The sequence below is a fragment of the Nipponia nippon genome, unplaced genomic scaffold, assembly GCF_047370975.1.
Source record: "Nipponia nippon isolate SJK-2023a ecotype South Korea unplaced genomic scaffold, ASM4737097v1 scaffold_4, whole genome shotgun sequence".
Lineage (NCBI taxonomy): Eukaryota > Metazoa > Chordata > Aves > Pelecaniformes > Threskiornithidae > Nipponia > Nipponia nippon.
The window spans coordinates 76,649,144-76,669,963 of record NW_028262358.1 but is presented as its reverse complement, the minus strand read 5'-3'; the positions used below and the strand labels follow the sequence as shown (position 1 = coordinate 76,669,963).

Sequence of the window (20,820 nt, the reverse complement as noted above, 5' to 3'; positions counted from 1 at the left end):
ATGTGTGTTTGTACGTAGTATATACACAGATATACAAATATATACATTTATATAGAGATGTACATATATACTTGTACATATATTTATGTATACATATATATAGAAGCATAGAATCATAGAATCATTTAGGTTGGAAAAGACCTTTAAGATCATCGAGTCCAACTGTAAACCTGACACTGCCAAGTCCACCACTAAACCATGTCCCTAAGTGCCACAACTACCCATCTTTTAAACACCTCCAGGGATGGGGACTCAACCACTTCCCTGGGCAGCCTGTTCCAACGCTTGGTAACCCTTTCAGTGAAGAAATTTTTCCTAATATCCAATCTAAACCTCCCCTGGCACAACTTAAGGCCATTTCCGCTCATTCTCTATAAAAATATATATATGGACTCACACATGCACACATCCATATAGACACTATTTTGGAGACAGCACAACTAATAACTTCTGTTTCACTTGCGTGTTGGCTCTTTATCCCCCTTACTGGCTCACAGCCCAGTGGCCCCAAACACAGGCGCGCGAGTCCCCTCTCCGGCACTTGAGCCTCATGCACCATCTGAGTGTGTGCTGCCCCACCAGGACCATCAGCCCGGTGGAGGTGAAGGTGGGACAGTGCCCAGTAGACCTCTTTCTCCACCAGTTCCCTGGCTGTTGGAGGCCCAGGCAGGCTTATGTTTAAGAGCAAATAAACAAAAGGCAAGACTTGTGTAAACTCTCTAGCTTGGAAGCCCCTTCTTGGCAGTTTGCTGTTTTAGCGAACAGTTTACTGCAAACTTAATTGCAACAGTATGTGCTCTATAGCCTCTGGATACAGCTAAATGCCATTTTATTAGGGGTAGCAGAGAATGTGCCTTCATTAGATCAAAATAAAACAATGCCTGATTACAGAAGACAGTAGGCTAGCAAACACAGCTTAAATACCTTCTGGACACTGAAACCCTGAATAGTCCCTGAATATCACCAAGCGTAGATCTCCAAAAGTATTTAATTTAAATATGTCTTTTCTTGGGCTGATCCTTCTCTATCAAAAAGCCAGCCCAACCAACCAGCTGACTGACTGAGAGCTTGGCAGCAGAGAGCACATATCCATAAAAGTGAAAAAAAGCGGTGAAAAAGGGAGAGAGAAAAAAGGAGACAGAGCAAATCTGTCAGAGCACTTTGGGAAATCCTTGTGGTAAGACATTTGAATCAGCTTTTGAATATCAAATGTCATAAGTTTTAATATGCACAGCAGGAGACATAAAAGGCAATGGTTGCTTTAAAACAAGATGTACAACCAGCCACCCCCACCCACCCCCCCCAGTCTTATGGACCTTCTACCATGGAAAAGAGATGAGAGAAAGCTGATCAGAGATTTAGGGAAGAAAATAATTGTGTCTACTTTGCCAAAGACACAGTGCATTAGATGCAGAGAGAACTTGGGCTTTCATGACATTGATGCTGGCTGCAGGCTTATCTGAGTATGCAGTGGCCCCGGACAGGCAGCACCCTGTTGAGTTCTCTTACAATCTGCCCAGCGTTTCGGAGCATTCAGGATTCATCTAGCTGATATTTCTGTCATCCCACACCAAAACAAAAGTGAAAGAGGGAGAAGAACATTTACTAGGTAGCTTTTTCTTCTTCTGAACAAGTTCTCTGCCAGCTTGTATAATAAAATACACAGGAAAGAAATAAGACGAACCAAGATGCAAACTTTCCCTGCGCTTTCCTTAAACCACTTAGATCATAGGTCTTGATCTTTATGGCTCCTAGTTCCCCTGTGCTGGTTGTCCCTTGTCCTGACAAAACATCTGCTAGAAAAGGCTGGGGTTCATCTCATCCCTGCGGGCCAGTGTCCTTCCAGCCAGGAGGGCAGAGGCACCTTCTGGCCACAAGAGATTTTGCTGCTGGAGAGAAAACCACCTCCAGCACCTGCAGATGTGCACACAGATGTGTACCACGGTGAGTGCCTGGGCCGGCCTGGTTCTGCCGTGTGGGCTTCTGATGGCTGAGCAGAAAAGTGCCATTAAACATGCACCAGGGGAAGCACAGAGCTTCCGAGTACATTTTGAGGTCCTTGACTATACCTCACGCTCTCTGTGCATTTGGCTGCAGGTAAGGAGGCTCGGCATGAGGCAAGTCAGGGCTCAGCTCAGTCTCTGGGGCAGAGAGAGCTCAGCACTGTGCTGGGAAAGGCAAAACACAGTCCAAGGTCTTTCCCGCCTTTTCTTCTTGTGTCATACCATACCTTTCTTCTACGCAGCAAATGATGCAGGGGAGTCTGCACACAGCCTCCTACATCCCTTAAGTGTTTTGCAGTGAATGAGGCAGGTAACCTTAAGAGTAGTGTATGCAACCTTGAAATCCAAGGCTGTATCACAGAACAGGTGAATAATCAGGGCACTTTAAGCTTGTCTGTGCAATCTTGGTCCCAGTGTGTCCGAATCCTGACTGCTTATTTGTCATCATTAATAGTGACTTCTAGGACAGCAGGGCAACCTATGCCCTGTAATGGAAATTGTCACTCCACTCTCCATGCACCGTCCTGTGCAGGGCAACTCTCGCTGCCCACCCCGCCTGGCAGGAGCTTGCAAGGTCCCGGCCGACTGCTCGCCCCAGGCTGGGGCCGCCTGCCCAGGCAGAAGCTGCTGCAGTGGCATGCGGGGACAAGCTGCCCTCGGGCTGCTCGGATGGGTTTTGTTGCCCTCTGGGAGGGATGTGGTGGTCTTTGCTGCAGCGCTGCCCCACACGTGTGTCGCTCCGATGTCCTCTAATACTGCAAATCCCCCCACGATGCTAACACAACCTTCCCTCATGTGGGCTTTCCAAGTGGATCTTCGGGGCTGCCCCTCACTTACAGCCAGAGAAATAAAGCTGATCCGTCTACTAACCACCCCCCAGCTGCCAGAATAGGCTTTTGCCTAATGAGATTCAGACAGTCAGAAAGAATATTGTATTTAGGGAAAATGTAGCATTTTGTGGCAAATAGCTTTGCATCAGGTACAAAACTGTTTTTGGAAAAACAGCTGATGAAATTTTATAACCAAAGCTGTGAAAAAATAAACAGGATAGCGAGGAAAAGGACTTTGCTTGGTGGTGAAGCGTGATGAAATGTCATTTTAGGAAGACACAGATATTTGCTTTAATATCAATGAAAACAGGCAATGGGTCATCTGGCTATAAAGAGCATGTGATTAAAAATGTCTGTTATTCACATCTCAGTCAAAATAAATTTAAATCTAGGCTGTAAATTCCTAGTTTGCTAAAAATTCAGAAGTATTTTTCCATCTGTTCTGTAATAATTCAGCTATCTTGTTGCTATAAAGAATTTGGTCTTCTGCCATTTGGGCAGGGAGTCATTTTTTAAAATGCGTTTAAGTCTCATGGTATCTGAAAGTCATACAATTAGTGAGCTAATTAAATCAAGCTAAAGTTCCCCATCAAAAAATATAATCTTTGACTCGCACTGGGGAAGTGTTTGTGATGGAGAGGGGTTCACTTCAGCTGAGCGCACAGCGTACAAAGGCGCCTCACAGAAAATGTTGCTTTGGTGTACGAGTCCTATAGCACAAATAAACAGCGTCAGGCCAGATGTCTCGGATGCTACAGCTCACAAGTGTCAGCTCCAGAAACTTAAGCCATCAGTTATAAAAGGATGTCTTTTTACTCGCCATCACTCACCGAGAAATAACATCATCCCAGATTCACCGCTGAAGGAGGGATGCCGTTGCCTCCCCGCTAAGTCTCTGGGGATGGGGAGGAGGTGTGTGTGGTACCCAGCGGGGGGAAAAGCATCCCTTTGGAAGAGGAGGGGGCAACGGCAATCAACTGCTCAGCCACCTAGGTCCGAAGTGCAATGTTACAGCAGCATTTTAGGAAATTTAAGTTTCCCTTTTCACTTCTCTCACTTACAAATATGTGGTTGGTGAAAGGCTCTTTCACAGGTGGATGGGTGCATTTGGGGTGGAACAAAACATACTCCCCAGCAATTTCTATTTTTTTTTTTTCAAATTACAAATCAAATGTAAATGCAGAATAAGAAATGGAGGGTCAGCAAGACAAGCAGGGCAGAAGGGCTGGGGTCTGCTGAAACTCTGCATACAAGGTCATCATGGTGTTTGGCAAATCACTTAATCATCTCAGAGACTCAATTTCACCACATCTCCAAAGTATTATTATACCAGAGTTGGATGGTTTTGATCTAAAGAGCCTATAAGTGACCCAGCGTTACTGATAATAAATTAAATTATTGGTAATAACAAGTAAGTCAAGTAAAACAATTCAGATGTTTCTGTCGCAGAGTTTTAAGCTAATACTGAAGTGAAAAATAATAAGTATTTCCATATTCCACATTTTACAAAACACTGGAGTAGTTGCCCCAGTCTTAGCTCGGACACGCAGCTCTATTTTGGACTACGGCTATAAAATTCTGCGGTAATCCCAAGAGAGACACCCGAGCCTGCTCTCAGGTTGGCTCTGCTTGGCCACTGCTGTTATATCATTCACGTTACCAAAGTTAAGGCTTTTCAGAAGAAATGGCATACTGCAGCTGGAACTGTTTCTTAGCCATGCAAGGTCTGTTTTCAGCACATGCTGAAGCACACTTCAGAATGTGCCTCCATAGCAGAGAGGGGTGCGGATGAAGTAGGGAGAGCATGGAGAGACACGGGAGAAGGCAGAAGAGGAGAAAGCATTAAGGGGTGAGGTACTGATGGCTACTGCAGTAGGTGTTGCACAGGGGGATGCAGAGGAGTAGGAGATTCTGGAAATGGGATGCAGAGGGGTGGTGAGGAGGGCTTGCCTGGAAAAGAGGAGGGAGGAGGGAGGTTGGAGGATGGGAGGAAGAAGAAGGTCTGGCAGGAGGTGAAAAGGAGGGAAGTGCAACAATAAGGGTAGCCTGCTCTAGATAAAGCCCAAACCCAAGGAGCTGAGATATTTAGTCCCTGTGCCCAGAGCTCGGACGGCAGCACTGCGCATGGAGCCTTGCTGCTTCCCCTGAACCGGGAGAGACCCAGGGAAGAGCCGGGCAGCACCCGGGGCCGAGCCCTTTTCCAGGGAGGGCTGGGACAGGCCCTGTGCATGCACCGCACATGTTACTCACTTTTCTGTTTTGACGTCAGAAACTTAAGCAGCTAGTATTTTCTAACAGTTAGCAGTTTGCCCTCCTTGTGTAAAAGACTGCATGTCTATACCCATTCCCATTAAAAACAAGCAACATGCACAGCAAACATGTACGGTGCCCCTAGCTGGCTGCGGACAGAGATGGAGAGGATAACAGAGCAATCTACTGACAGAAGACCCTCACTACAATGTAGCTCATTTTCACTCTCCAGAATTAATTCCCCTCCCCTCAGCATTGCGGTCCCGTTTTCGCCTGTCTGAGGTGCAGCAGTGGCCCCGTTCCTGCTGGAGCAGAAGGTGGAGAAGGAGTGTGAAAAACACGTATCTACCTTGAACCCAGGTTTTCTCCCTCTCTTCTTTGGGATCTTCACGACCGGCAAAGCACCGGCTGGTGCCGAGTAGAGGTTGTGAACAGCCATTTTGATGGGTGCCGGCTGGAGCGGGGGCCGCCCTCGCTTCCTCCCCGCCATCCTGGGGGACTGCATCTCCCCGGGGGCCAGGCTGGGCGGCAGGCACGGCAAGTGGCTCATCTGCCCCGGGGCTGCTGATCAACCAGAAGGGAGAGAAAGAAAGAAAATCTTAAAAAGAGCTTTTTATTTACTTTTGATTTTAAGTTTTTCATCCAAACGCAGCGCAGTAACACATTTTCTCATGCTGTCATTTTCTCCGTTACTGTCGATCATAAAGCAGCAACAAATATGCCGCAGATGTGCACTCCTGGGTGGGATTCGCCTGGCCACAGCTGCCTCGGCTTCTTCAAAGCCGGACAAAACCCTTGTCATGCCTGTTTCTCTCTGCTAATTATGAATACAGTACAGGGAGCTGGCTCAGGTGGTGAGGTCTCTATTGCAGGTGCCTAATAGGTGAACCCCACGATGGCCACCTTAACCCTGCATCCTGCAGATGAGCATGGTGAAGGCACGTGATGAGCTTGCACCCATCAGTGCCTGCTTTCAGAGAGGTTTGGAGCAGCTGACCTCCTGAGGTCCCTGCCAACCCATTTTTTTCCCAGATTCTGTGGTTCTGCGAATCCTCCCTCACCTCGGAAGTGCTACTGATACCAAAATGGACTTCCCTCCACTTTGTACACAGCGCTCCGGAGCGAGGAGGCAGAACTGGACCACAGGGCTGCCGGCACAAGGTAGCCACGTCAGAGGAGAATTGCCAAACATTTACTCTCTGCAATTTTATAGCATCTGTTACCACGCATGTTAGTAGTGGGCTTTTGGATGTACTCCATCAAAAGCTGTTATTTCACCACAACTCCATGCAGCTGATTAAGTTGAGCAGGGGTAATGGAGTGGAATCTGGTCCATTTTCCTCTGTCCAGGTTTTAATAAAGAAAACAAATATACAACCATACACAGAGTACCAAGGGAATATACAGCAATCTTCACAGCTTCTGGCAAGGGTCACATGCTAACAAAGGTCAATTAAAAAAAAACCAAACAACTGCAGAAATACATTTTCAAATGTTGGTTTGTCCAGGCATCTGCTTTCCTGAGCGTGGGCAGAATACTAGTCCCAGTCCTGCCTGCATACATTGCTAGACATAAGGGTCTAAGCAATTCTCATGCTTTTATGATAAGCCTTGCGATGGCTGACGTTTTCAATTTCATGCTCCCTCAGGCCAGTGATAACAGAAGACTCCCTGCTCTCTGTTTTTACAGAGCAGACTCAGCCCTCTCTGCTACAGAGAAAAGCCTAAAACTGTGGTCCAAGGGCATCCTCTAAGCTCAAAGAACACAAAGCAACTAAAGGTTTGTTTATTACTACAAACAACTACAATTTTTTACAAAATCTACAAACTGCAGAATCTACAAATTTCTCACTACACTTCAAATCTCGAGTTTCAGAACCCAGTGTGATCGGACTGATCAGAGCTGACATTGCTGGCAATGAAATCGGGGTTGCTCTCCCAGACAGTGGGAAGGGTACTACTTGATAGGGGCCACTGGTGACAAATGTCTGCAGCTGGGGGCTTCTCTGCCTCAAAGGCAAATATGTTTTGCCTAGTTAAAACTTTGTAAGCATGACTGACTAACAAGCAACTCACTTCTCTGATCTTATCCAGTCAGTAGTTTACACAGTCTGCTGTAGGATAAGAAAATTAGAGACCCCCTCAGCCCTACCCTCCGGTAAATGCATTTATTTGCAATATCTTAAAAACTGTTGGTTTTTTTTTTAATAACACTAGGAGTATCTGCTCAGTTCAGACAGATCCATTACATATGGCAGGACTTATAGATTGACTGTAAAATTTCCAGTCTTCAACATTGGCTGCCTAAAACTCTCATGCAAACACTGAATGTTTCACATCAGATCAGAGCAAACCTGCAGTGCCTAATTTACCATATTGTCCAGGGCTGCTGTGGTTGCATTTTCCAGGCATGCTCAGCCAGCTTGGAAAACACCTGAAAGCCTGCCATGGGGCTCTGATTTTTCCCAAATAAAAGTCTCGTGTGACTGCAGAGAATATACTTTCAGGGTTAAAAGCATCAGGCCTGCCACAGCAGGAGACAAATGGAAAAGCTCTATCTATCCTGAGCATCACTGATTTCCTTCTGTCTTCATCAGTGTGCATTTTCCTCCCTGTAGTGCTTTCTGAGGGACACCCTCAGTGTCTCTTCCACTTCCCAAAACAAGACGTCCCCGGGACGTTATGTTACAGGCTGGCTGTGGGCAGGGAGTTCAGCAGGGAAGGGAAGAATTACACTGGATTTGGCACAAAAACCCTCTATGAAAGCCTAATGCTTCAGGCTTTGCATTTTGGTCTGCTTTAAACAAAGCCTGGCAACACAAACTTTCACGGAGGCGCTTGGCAGAGGCTGAGGAAGACAAGCCCAGCCCAGGTTTGCTCCCTACCTGAGGAAGAGCAATAGTTCCTATGGTGGTGGCCACTGGTAGCCACGAGGCTGTGAGACAGGGGATATGGACCTGCATTGAACACCACACTGCATTGCCTTTATTGTATTCTCCTTTAATGGTAAAGGTAGCTGGTGGCACCTCAGAAACTCTGAGAGTTAACAGCCCCTGAAGCAAAAGAGCTGCTGACCCAGAGCACTTCTTTGACTGACATGTTGCTTTCTTTTGCAACTGGTAAAGTATTAAACACATGGTGGTCAGGAAACACACTAAATATTAGCAATCACAATTTTTTTGTCCTCTCTTTCTGCTCTCGACACTTGTGACACTGTGCATTGGCAAAACTCAAGCTCCTTGCCACATGTGCTGACACACAAGACCCAACTGGACTGTGAACAAAATGATATCAGTGTAATGTATTTGAATTGATACAGCAAAGACAAGAAGTCAACTGCAGTACACAAGCTGTTGCTATTATGCTTAATTACAAACCCAACCGTGACTTGATTCTCCTTTCTTTTATGCTAAGGGAAACGGAGAGCGCCTTTGGTGGCATTTACTGTGTTACGCTGCTGCAGATCCTGGAAGGCAAGTGTGCTCCACAGCAGCAGGGGAAGACAGCAGACAAGCAAAAATTGCCTCTGTCTGACAGGGGGTGACAGCACGACCTCCTCTTACAGCCAGGAGAAAGCTCTTGAACAAGCTGGAAAAACACACGGTCAAATTGTGGGTCGGCCAGAGGGATACAAGGGCTTGTCTGACTGCCCCCCGACAAAGTCAGGGCGTTACCTCGGAAGGACTTTCCTGTGGCAGCTCTGTCCGCTGCCACAGCCTGGGCTTGACCCACAGCTCAGCTGCTGGAAAGCTTGGGGATGTCAAGGCAAGTTAGGAGAACTTGATGCAATTTAAGGGCAAATTCAAGGAAGCAAATTACAGGCTACTAACAAAGGCACCCCCTCAGTTTAGGAAAACAGTAAAAAAAAAAAAAAAAAGGTACAAATAGCCTGGGAGAGTATTTTGGGAGGGAAATCAGTATACATTCGCCCTGTCCTTGTACTCTTCCTAAGCCACTAGCTTTGGACGGCCAACCATGGCATAGCTTCAGTCTGACCTAGGTCTATGACTTTCCTATTCTTAGTATAAAAATAACAGCAGGAAACTGCTTTACATTTATGGCTTCTCATCACTTAATGCAGGGCTAGACACAGGGTAACCTTTTCTTACTTGTCTCTCAAACATCGTCATCTGGAAATTTAATTTCCAACCCTGCCTTCCACATTGCCCCATCAGATCCCAGAGAGGAGGCAGCAGGGAAACACCTCTCCCCACCCTGATGCCCGGGCGAGCACTGCAGGCAGGGTGAAGTCTTGCCCCCTCCGGGCAGCAGAGGTTCTGCCATGACTTCAGAAGATCCTGAGGAGCACACTGTGCATGGCAGTCCACCCCCGTGGAAGGACAGGGGTGGAGAGAAAAACATGCCCTAGACCAACATGGGTGACCTGTAGGATGTTTCTAACAGCCTGTGCTTTGCACTGAGCTTGCCCTGCATCATGTGTTGGTGCATATGCTGTGTGATTAGCAACACAGCTTACCGGGCTGGCAACTGTAGCTGATAGTGGAGGGAGCTACAGTGCATTTCCTCCCAAGCTGAGTATTTCTGATGGACTGCAAAGATCCGTTCTTAATAAAAATAAATGCCTGCAATAAATGCAGCTTTTAACCTGCACTCCAGTAACTGCAAGGGCTGAAGGTAAAAATATCACATTAAATTTTATATCGGTAATTCCAGAGGATGATCATTTAAACTTGGTTTACACCAGGTCTCATGCAAACCCATGCCTAAACTGGCACAGAGATGATGCATAGGGAAGGAACAAGGTATTCATGCCTTAAGCCAAAGGAAGGTGCAAAAGTGCACTCCAGTAGAAAATGTGCCCGTTTCACAGCAGCTGAAGGAGAATGCCCTTCGGTCCCAGTACAGCCACTGGTCCCAGCTGCAGAAGGACTCTGACCCAGGAGTCCCTGCCAGCACTTGCAGCCCTGCCTCCAACTCTTGACTCCTGCAGAGCTTCATGTCTCCCAGATCATGTTCTCCCAGAACAACCATATGTGGAAAAGATATAAACTTCTTGTAATCTTGTCTGGCTTTCCTTCAGCTGTTGTTCAGGAAAGCACACTCTGCGAGGGAATATCACATTATTAAATGGGAGGGAGGGGATACTTTTCAGCTAGTAACAGGACTATTTTGCCCTCTTTCTCTGTGCACAGCAGGGCAGCCCTTTGACTGTGACCGCTCGGAGATGATGGCCTGCAGAGCAGGTGAGCAAAATGAGAAGCATTGCCTGATCTGGAAGCAAAGCTTTATACCTGCGTGCTCCTCTCGGGTATTATTGAGGGACATGAGGTGTTACACATCTCTTCGTCATGAATACCAAAGCAGCACCGCATAGTACATGAAAGGTAAGTGTTTAGTGAAGAAGACAGTAGGAAATTTTGCTAATAAAAGCATTGAAACAATATTCTCTGCATGTTTGGATGTAGTCACCTAATGACATATTGCATGGAGAGCACCCATCTCACCACTGCTCAAAGAAAGGTCAGGATAATTTTCAGCTGTGGGATGAAGTTCTACAGCGATTTGCAAAGCTCTTCTCTTTTCTCGCCTATTGCCTTGGGGATTGAAGTCAGAAGAAGCTGCTTCTTTGAGGGACTCTTGCCCATTTTGACCCCAGGAAGAGAATTTCTGCATAAAACTCTTGAGACTGTCCAGCCAACAGGATCTGAGTAGAAAGCCCATTTTCCCAAACCAATCATTAAAGAAACAAACACAACAAATATCTGTGGTAGCTGGGGGAACAAAGAATGGGACTCACCTGGCCTAATTTCAAACCTCAGTTCATCAGTCACCTCAGGATAGGTGCCTCCAGTCATTTCAGATGGGATCTCTCTTACACCCTGGGTCATATCTGCCAAAAAGTCTTGGGCACTTCAGGTCATCTCAGGTGGCACTAGATGACTGGTTTAGGCAACTAGATTTAGTTATATGGAAGAATTCAATAACAGATTGACACCTAAATGCCTACATTAAAATGCCTACCCCTTACACAGAGGTGTCTCTGTGTGTGTTTGATGTCTGACCTCCCACAGTATCAGTGGAGATCTAGCCTTCAATGAGGTTGAAGGTGTGCAGCCCTTCAGCTGCCCAGACACGGATGTACTTTGTGGTGGGCTCAGTGGCTCTAGGGTCCAGTGAACAGGTGTAATTTGACTACCATGGGGGCTTTGTCACTTCCTTGTAGATGCCTTTATTTGTGTCTTAATCCAGAACTAATCCCATTTGGGTTTGACTCATCTATTTTAGACCCAATACTAGGATGAGGTTAATGATGTCCTACATATACGTTTGTTCTGTTTATAAAGTGAGCGCAAGAAAACAAGCTCAGAGCTAGATACCTACAATGCCCGGGTGAATTCCACCCTTGGCCGCTCATGCCTGCCCGCAACGGCCAGTTCTGTCTTATCCCGTGTTCAGGAAATTTCTGGTTAACAGTACATTGCATTGCAGAAGAAATCATTGCCTTTTTGGAAGTGGAAACTCAAGCTTCACAGGTAAGAAAGACTTGAGATTCCTGGGCTTCTCCCAGACGCCCTGTGAGGTCCCAAGTGAGGAACTTCCTACCCTTTCAGTGTCTTGCTTCTCCCACATGTCCCACAGCATCCCCTCCAAGAGGAAGGAGGAGAACCAGACATGTGAAGTGACTTGCTCAGGACAAGGCCAGCTGATGGCAGGGTCCAGACTCCTACTCCCATCACCTATGTCCCAACCACTGCCACGTGCTGCTTCTCAAGGAAAAGTGGACAAAATATTTCAGTACCTTTCACTTGGACAAAAGAATGTGTTTCCCCTCTTAATTCCTAGAGCAGTTGAATTTTGCCAGCTGTCTCACATTTTAAACATTCTCACAAGCAGTTTAGAAAAGGCTGGAGGAAATACAGACACTTTTTCTTCTGCTTGGAGCCACTCCTAAGGAGATTGATCCTTAGGTATTCAAAAAAGGTGTTTGTGAGTACTCCCTACACAGAGCAGTGCTACAGCAAAACCTGTAAGCAGATACAAGGAGGAGTGAATGTGATTTTGTTCTGGGCTGTAAAAACATGGATTTCTAATGAGGTGTAATGTTCTGTTAGAGCTGGTAGCCATATATCATTTTCTCCCTGCAGCACAGCAGAGATTTAACTCTCCTTGATAGAACTGAAAGTAGTAGCAGCATCCCAAGCAGCGTATACCAGCATCCCTCACTGCGTACTCTGTCTACCTTGCCCTGGAGCCATCGTGTCAGCCAGAGACACTATGGGAAACGGCAGCACTGGTGAGGGCGGGATGGGCAAGATTTCCTTCAGTGTCTTCATTCTGCATCTGAGACACACGTGGCAAAAAGGTGGTCTGCATGTTTTTTAGCCTGCTTTCCTGCAGAGTAAGAGTTCATGTATTCACAAACTCATGCTCTCCTTCACTCCCCATATGACTTTTGGACTTGTTGACTCATTTCAAACAGACCTGATGAGGCATGAGAGCAAAGGGTGCAAAGGTTTGCAGGTGAGGTGGAAATGTGTAAAAGATAGAGATGTGAGACCCACGTTTGTGCTCCCCCAGCTTTGGCCAGCTGTCTTATGAGATGTCAAGGATGTGCACAAGTGAGAGCAGAAGACAGAATATAAAAGCTTCAATGCTGAGAAAAACTCCTATCAATCAGACCTGACACCCTCTCAGACACCCGAATCAGGCAGTTACAGGGCACAAACCTATAGAAAACCAAGCGTCCTGCTCTCCTCTGCTCAGGAAACCACCTGGGGCTGTTCTCTTAATTGCTCTGTTTGTTCCCTGCTTCATGGGTACTGAAGGAGGCGCAGGAGCTAGTCTGGACATGGCTGGCACACTGTTGCTTGGCTATTTGCATCTCGGGAAATAGCACATTTATCCTTGCAGCTAGTTTCAGCCCTTTTTACCTGCCTGTCTCCAGCTGCAAAATGTGCTGAATAATTTGCCAGAGGATCCAAATCAAACCAAGTTCAAAAAAGAAAACATCTTTTTACTCTTGCAAATGTGTTCCAGTGCAGCAGAAACCCAGCAATATTTCTGCCACGGGTGCTTTGCTGGCTGCTCCCCCCTTCAGAAGGGGCCCTGCAGCTGCTGAGAGCAGGTCCTGCAGAGCTGTGTTTGGTATTTTCACAGTGACTGTGTTGGGGTGGGAAAGGACCAGGCATCATGCAAGCAGCGTCCAGTGCTGTACCCTACCCTCTCCTCCCTCTCATGGTCTGGGTGCCTTAATGAAGGGGCAGGGAACTGGTAAGAAACAGCACAGGATTCTTCAAAATCCAGACAAAACGTATTGATGGTGTCTGCTCCTTTCCTTGTTACTAAGAGCAAGAGAAAGAAAAAATGGTTCCCGGTGTCATCTTACAGCCTGATATTTTTTTTTAAGTGAAATTCAGCAGCAGTGACGGTGCTGTCCTTGAGGAGGTGTTCTTTTGAAGGATAGCACCCTGGTGACAGCAGGTAGAGCAGTAGCTGTGTGCCCTCTCTCACTCAGGTTTGCTTAATGAGCCAGAAGAACTTGAAAACCCTGGCGAGAATGGGACCCCCAGGAGCAGCCGAGGCCAGCCTCGCCTCCTGATCTTACCTTTCTTCATTTGGCCTGACGTTTTTGTTGCAGACAAGTAGCCTGTGGCGGGGAATTGAGGAAATGAAACTTTACGGAGAGCGAGCGAGCGCGAGCAGAGCACTGAAGGAAAGATGTGAAAAATGGATGCGATGAGGCCACGTGAGTGGTAAGGGTCGCTTTGCTGAGGTGGTCAAGCCAAATGTGTGCAAAAAAGGAAGAAAACAAAGGCAACTCACTCCTCTCTCTTATTGAAAGAAACATGCAGCTAGTAGCACCACTTCTGATATTGCAGAGAAACAAGAAGAAAAACAGTGCCTGGACTCAGTCTCCCACCTCGACGAGCTGTAGGAGAGGGTGGAGTTCCTCTTGCAGGTCTTCGCCTCAGACTGTGGTTTACCATTTGCAAGATAAGGTCCCGGCAAAACAACTCAAGTCGCTTCCCTCAATACCTCAAGGCCTCCTGCCTCAGCATCTGTATGTAGAGGTGCCATTTCAGTTTGCTAAAAAGAGCCTCTTAAAATCGTCTGTCCTGAAATCCTGAGAGTGGTAAAGTGGAGTGGAGTGCAGGTGGAGCAGTCCAGGAGCTGTGCAAAACTCCCTCTGCAAGCTCAGAAGGACAGGATGGAGAGCTGAGGCAGATAGCTGAGTGTTATAAGTTTGGTATTTGTTATACAAGTAGTTACTCCTGCAGACTTGCAATCTCAGGATTGCTGTTTGACAGTTCTTCCTATCAGCCTACCTCCACTTCATCTCCTCACCTTCCCCACCTCACCTGAGGGTCCTCCCCTTTGCGCTGACAGGCCGCAAAGCTTCCGAAGGAGGTAGGTCCTCTGCCCCATTGCCTCCGCAGGCTGTTACACTCCTGCTCAGGAGGCTGATGGAATGCTGCATCCCGCACCAGCGTCCCTCTGGGTGCAGGGAGGTATCATGGAGGGCTGCTACCTTTCCAGGCTGCAGTCAGCTGAAGATATGTCCCACAGGCCCTCCACCTGCGTCCCCACTGCTCTGCCTCTGGCCGTCTGCAATCTGGGACCAAGTGACTTTTTTCAGTGACTGGGAGGACTGTAATGCAGAGCACATTGCTCTCTTCTCCCTGAACTACCAGATGTGATTTCCAACACCAAGATCCTCCAGCCTCAGTTTCCCCAGCTCAAACCCTGAATGCTGGAGAAGCAAAAGAGCCCAGGATGTCTGTTATTAATTAATTAGATGACACTGGAACAAATCTTTCTGTAAATCCATGAATGTTTGTAGCCCTAATAGGGCTTCAGCCCGTAAAACTGAGGCTGTGAATCTGAACCAGCAATTAAATTTAAATTGGGCTTTTACTGCAGCAGGTCCTGTTTCACATATTCAGCCAAGCGACTGCTAGTTGAAACGCCCTTGTTTCTGATCACACACTTTGCCAGTGTAATTTACAGGTCGCTTTCCAGAAGTCCCCTCCTGCCATTAGCTTTGTTACCAGGGAACTTGCGCGGTTAACAAGCTAACCCTCCTTGAACTACAGGCACACAAAGCAATATCTTATTTATCTACAACCTTCAGACCAGCAAAGAAGGCACCAACTTGTCTTTTGAATGCAGTTACTTTCTTTCTCATCTTCTGTGTCTTGCGCAGAAGCCAGATGCTTTCATCACCCACAAGCCACGGATCCTTTCTGCTCTCTGTTAAATTTTCAGGGGCAAAGATTTGGAACAAATGAATGTGAAATGAGCAACATTTATGTTATGGCCATTTCAGTTCTCCAGCTGAGTCTGTAATTGGCCGATCCTCATATTTTTTTCTCTCTCGCTTGTCTGGCAGTACTCTGGCCTCTTCTTTTATAATGGCTTGCTTTTTTCCCTTCCCCCCTCAGTTTTCTGTAGTTTTTACATTTATGGGACATATTCAACCTATGTCTGCCATAAATGGATAAGCCTCACAAAGCTGCTAGCTGGCTTCAATGAAAGATCCAAATATCTAGATAATTTCCCTAAACTGCTTCCAATGTTTTCTTGAACCAGCTACGCATTGCCCTTCCTGCAGCAAAAAAAGAGTTTGACATTTATATGTAGCAGGAAGAAGGACCAGGTACCTAACTCAGAGAAGGTCAATGTATTCAAGTCAGATGGCTGGAGATGGGCAGGGAGGAGGCAATATCCCCATACTACTTAGTTTTCTAGATCCTAGTTGCCCTCTCACCACACAGATTCTCTCACAGGTGCATTTGGGACAGGACAAGTTGAGGAGGGATTTTGTACACATTTCTGTGGAGGTAATGGAGGAGAATAAATAGAAATAGGCAGCGGAAAGAAAGTCTCACCAGCATCATACCAACAAGCAGATGTGCAATAATTCAGGATGGTTATCCCAACTTGCCTGGTGCACACTGCAATGAGAGTGCCTGGAAATTTTGGGAAACCACAATGTATTCAATTTTTTTTTTTAAGTGAACGTTTTGCAGTTAAAGAGCAAGATGCAATAAAACTTTTGTTGGAAACATTTCCTTGCATCGGGATGGAAGGACTGGAAAGCAGCAAAAGAGGCAGACTCACCCCAGCCCTGCTCATCCCCTGCCTGGGCACTCCCCAGCACATGGGAGCATGAAACTTCAGTCCCTGTCATGCTCAGGACCAAGCAGGATTCTCTCTAACTACAGCTAGACTACGAAATAAAAGAGGAGCAGAACTAATGCCTACCTCCAGGGCTCAGGAGCACATTGGAGCTTACATCCATGTGGCTAAGGTTGGCCCCTGAGCCACAGATTTGTCGTGGAAGAGTTGGATGGAGCAGCCTGGATGAGAGCTAGGGAGGATGCTAATATTAAGCAGAGCAGAGAAGATTGAGAGCTCTCCCTCTTTTCTATTTATAAAAGGGGGTGCTCTGTTACGAGGAGATGGCCCCTCGATGGCAGACTGTTACCTAATGTGAGGTCCTAGCTTCTCATCATCTGCTGTCACGGCTCTCCCACGTTGTGTGTATTCCTCACAGGGCGACTCCATCCCAACCTCATGCACTGGATACCAGGGCACTGGCTCGGTGTGAAATGGCTGTGATTTAAACCCATCACAGGATGAGAAAGAACTTTCCACCCCCAAAATGCTGTCAGGACATCAATCTGCTTCCCACCAACCCTGCTAACAGTGCCCCAGCCCCAGCCTTGCCGCAACATCTGCCGTGCCAGGGCCAAAGTGGGCTGCACAACCTGGGCTGATCCCTGAAATCATCTGGAGTTAGCAGAAAGAGTCACTAGCAAAGAAACTAGAGTCAAGTTGAAAAACTTCCCGCCTTCCCCAGATCCAGTGAACCTCCAGTGGTATGATAAGAAATACAAGTGAACTTTATAGTGGAAAAGAGAAAATTGTCATGATCAGCAGCTTGAGGTGGTCTAGATGTTTTTTTCTGGCATTCATTGCCTCCTGTGCTACTCTAGGCATTTCATCATTGCTTACATATTATCATCCTCAATTACTTTGCCAAGTAAATACATTTTTAACACAGAGACAGCCCCTGTCCGGGGTATAACCCCCATCGTTCCCTACCTTTCTTGAGCCTGCAATATGGAATAAAACTTCTGTGCTTCCTTCCTTGTCAAATGATGTCTATGGAATGAAATCACCAGGGCTAATGTGCCCACTTTGGAAAAAGAAGTGGGACACTCCCCTTTCCATTAAAATGTGCTGTACAGACAGTCTGAGCACTGAAGAAGCAGCCCACTACTTCTCCTGTCCCACACAAAGGCTATCCCAGCAGCATGCTGGTGACCCCCGGGGGGGCTCGGCAGCTGTGTCCAGTCCCCCCGCTCCCGCATCGCCCCATGCTTTGCCTCCTTTTCTGTCACCAGTAATATCCAGCCACTGACTCCACGATGATTTCTCTCCAACACCAACACACTTGGCTGGATTGTGCATACCAGCTGATATGTCTACCACAGATACCCAGGAAATAAATTAACCCCCTAAATCTGAAGTGATATTACAAAAGTCAATAGGGGAATATCTTTTCTTAGACAGAGGGCAGGAATTTCACACATTTCTCACATAAAGTTATCCTTATTCCTTAGGGACCTGCTGCACTTTTATATTACATTTTGAAAAATAATACTTATAAAAGATTCATCTTTTTCTGGCATAAACTGGAGTAGCTCTTATGTTTCTGTCTTAAGAGACTTCAGGGACCACAGCTTCTGAAGATGCTCAAAGCTTTCACTTCCATGCATGGGAGATAGGTTTATATTCAAACCACATTTTAACATTGTAATTGGATGGCATAAATAAAAGGATACTCATTTAATCATTGAGTTCAGGACCAAGAAAAGCACGTGCATCACTTGCTAGAGTCTGCTGTGTTACAAAGGACTCCTTGGGAACAAGACAGTCACCCCACTGCCACCACTTCCCACTTCAGAAGAAAAACTGATGCCTGAGTGGCCACTGGGCAGGCTGGCAGAGGTTGATGGTGGTCTTTCAGGCCATAAGCTGTGATTTCGCCCTGGCACACCTCTCTTTGGGAAGGCAAGCTCTGGCTGCTCGGAGGCTTGCTGTCTGCATGGATGCTGAGTCTGTCTTTGGGGGAGGCTGCAGGTGACTCTCAAGATGCAGAGCGGATACATCTGGAATAAAAACATGCTGGGAAACTGCAAAATATCCCAGACGTAAGACTGAACCGTCAGAACACCACGTGGCAAGTTAGCAAGATGTGACTCACTGTGACTGGGGAGCAAAGCTTTGCTAACTGGGGCTGGTTACTAAGGAGTACAGCACACAAGAGTAGAGTTTGCCCCCATTTGATTATATCTGTAATTCATTTTCTAAATAAACATATAACCTTCACTTTTCAGAGCTGTTTTGATCCATTTCCCCCTCCAACGAACCACTATTTCCTGTTTTCTCAATGAGTTTTACATTGTGTTTGCCAACAACCCCGTTTTCATCACCTAGAAACTCAATACTCAGAGCAAAACCACTCCAGCTGGCTTGTGTGTCATCGTCTGCACACCTTGGGCAATACATTTTGCAAAATTGTACTGATTAAATGTCTGCTTTTGCTGTTCTTTAAAAAAACACACCCCGGGTGAAAGGACCCATTGAATAAATTTTCAGTTGGTTTGTGCTTGCAGGTGCCAATCAGTAGAAGGCACACTTCCAAACCAGCTCCGAGGGCAACTAATGGAAAGCTTTCAGGTATGGAAACTACACACAAAGTTCAGCCCCCATGTAATTCCAACACTAATTGGTGAGAGCAACACAGAGCACTAGCAGAAGGCATGTATGCTCTTGCAGTCTGGCTTAAGCCTCCACGACGGCGCTCTGTGGGACTGCAGAAGAGCTCGTATTGCACATGGCAATTTTTTTCCCCACAATACATTGAATTGTTCAGTGGTTCTTGAGATGTCATTGTTTTCATTTTTTCTATGTCTGTATCATAAAATTGGCAAGATGTGTCCAACACAGAATGGCAATATCTTCCACTCCTGGCTACATTTCTTCTAATTGGGACAACAATTTGAGTAGCAAAGACAACTCATCACAGGCCTATGGAAATACCTGGAGCTGCCAAGGAAGAAGTGTCTCCATGCACAGACTGAGGCACAGAGCAGCCCTGAGCTAACAACAGCCACCCACTGCGTCATGTTCTGATTTAGCACAGAGGTTTTCACACTCGGTGGCAGCGGGGGCTCCAGAAGCCACTCAGTGTCTGAGGACTGTCCTGGCATGTGAATCCCTAGAGCAGCAACACACAGTCCCGACCAGTGGCACCTTATTTCCCCCGGGAAGGCAGACCTCCACCTCCTGCCGAGAGCAGCGGGTGGTCGGTGAGAAGCACGCAGGGTGCCTGCGCGAGCCCTGGTCAGGAGGGTGGTCTGCTCTGCTCCCCCATCCCACAAATCTCCCTAACCCAGAAGCCTTCATAAGCACCTCTGGGTCCTGGGCACGTCTCTCCCCTGCAGAATAATTTCAAAATTGTTCAATAAAACATTTCAGCTTTTAATCTCTTTCTTCTGCCAGTGAGAAAGCACAAGTGATTATGAGACAGATAAAATATCTGCAGGTCATAGTTCACTCTGCCTGCCCCTGCGTAGGGGATGGGGATGTTGGCCAGAGGTAAGTCATCCTTTTTTTGGTTTGTGTGCATGACCCCATCACTCAGGGCCATGTTATAAGCTCTTTGGAGCAATACAGTGTTTGAGACAATTAGTATGTATCTCTTCATGAAATCTCTGTGAAATTGCAAAGGAAAGAAAACAGCAGATTGAAATGCTCCTTGTATTTCCCTTGGAAATCCAAGGCAGTCTCTAAATGCCAGTGAATCAGTTGTGTTTAAGACAGCTATAGTGGGACAGGCAAAGTGCCCCATTGCAAACTCCAACCTCTGCATCTTAAAGCCCAAAGTCAGATTTACTCTCGTGTTATAATTCATATGGGTCCCAACACCATCAATGTCATCATTATGCCCCAAATTCTTTGACTGAAGCCATTTTTTCCATGTGGAGTTTATCCTGTTTTTCCCCCCAAGCTTTCTTAGCTCCTTTATCATCTCTCAGAAGAGATGATTTTAACATACTTCATTCAGAGGGATCTTCCCCACTTGCAAGGAGCCTGCGAGAGGCTGCGGCATGGTGCCATCCACAGCGCATGATGAATGGAGCCTCCTGAATACCTGGAGGGATTTCAGACTTTATTTATTTCATTTTCCTTCCGCTTTCCTCTAATTTTGCATTCCTTTATGGAGCACACTTTCCTGCCCTTCCCAGCACATCATTTCTCTCCCGATGCTTTAACACCCTGATGTTGACCAGCCTGAGCTGCCCTTTCCAGCAATCACTAGGCAGCAGGACCATAGTGTCAAGCTTTTCACTGCCCCAAAATTAGCATAAGAAACTGGCACATTGACTATGACTGTAGGCAAATGTGACCTTTTCAGAGACTGACTTTATTTATTTATTCTGTTGCCATTTATTTCTTTGTTGGCAGAAAAAAAAAAGAAATCATAAAAACCTAGTGCACTGTCTCCCAGACTTACTAACAGTAATCATTAAAATACCTCTGATTAGCAACACTTCTTAATCGGACGGTAACTAAGGCTGCAGTCGCAGCCTGGGACACAGGCTGAGCACACGGCAAGACCATTTTTTCCAGTTCCAGCTCCTCTGCACTTTCACCTAGCTGTGAAAATACAACCAACCATCAGGCAACTGGGACGGGCAAAC

General features: G+C 46.6%; 1 protein-coding gene across 1 annotated transcript in view; it reads right to left on the bottom strand.

Moving 5' to 3' along the window:
• The window catches only part of SCML4 (Scm polycomb group protein like 4), a 73,017-nt gene that overhangs the window by 41,061 nt on the left and 11,136 nt on the right, over window positions 1-20,820 (bottom strand). Inside the window, exon 3 of the mRNA XM_087776736.1 lies at window positions 5,433-5,647. Coding sequence (XP_087632862.1) covers window positions 5,433-5,633 — 201 coding nt within the window. The 5' untranslated portion in view covers window positions 5,634-5,647. The remainder of the gene's footprint in view (window positions 1-5,432; window positions 5,648-20,820) is intronic.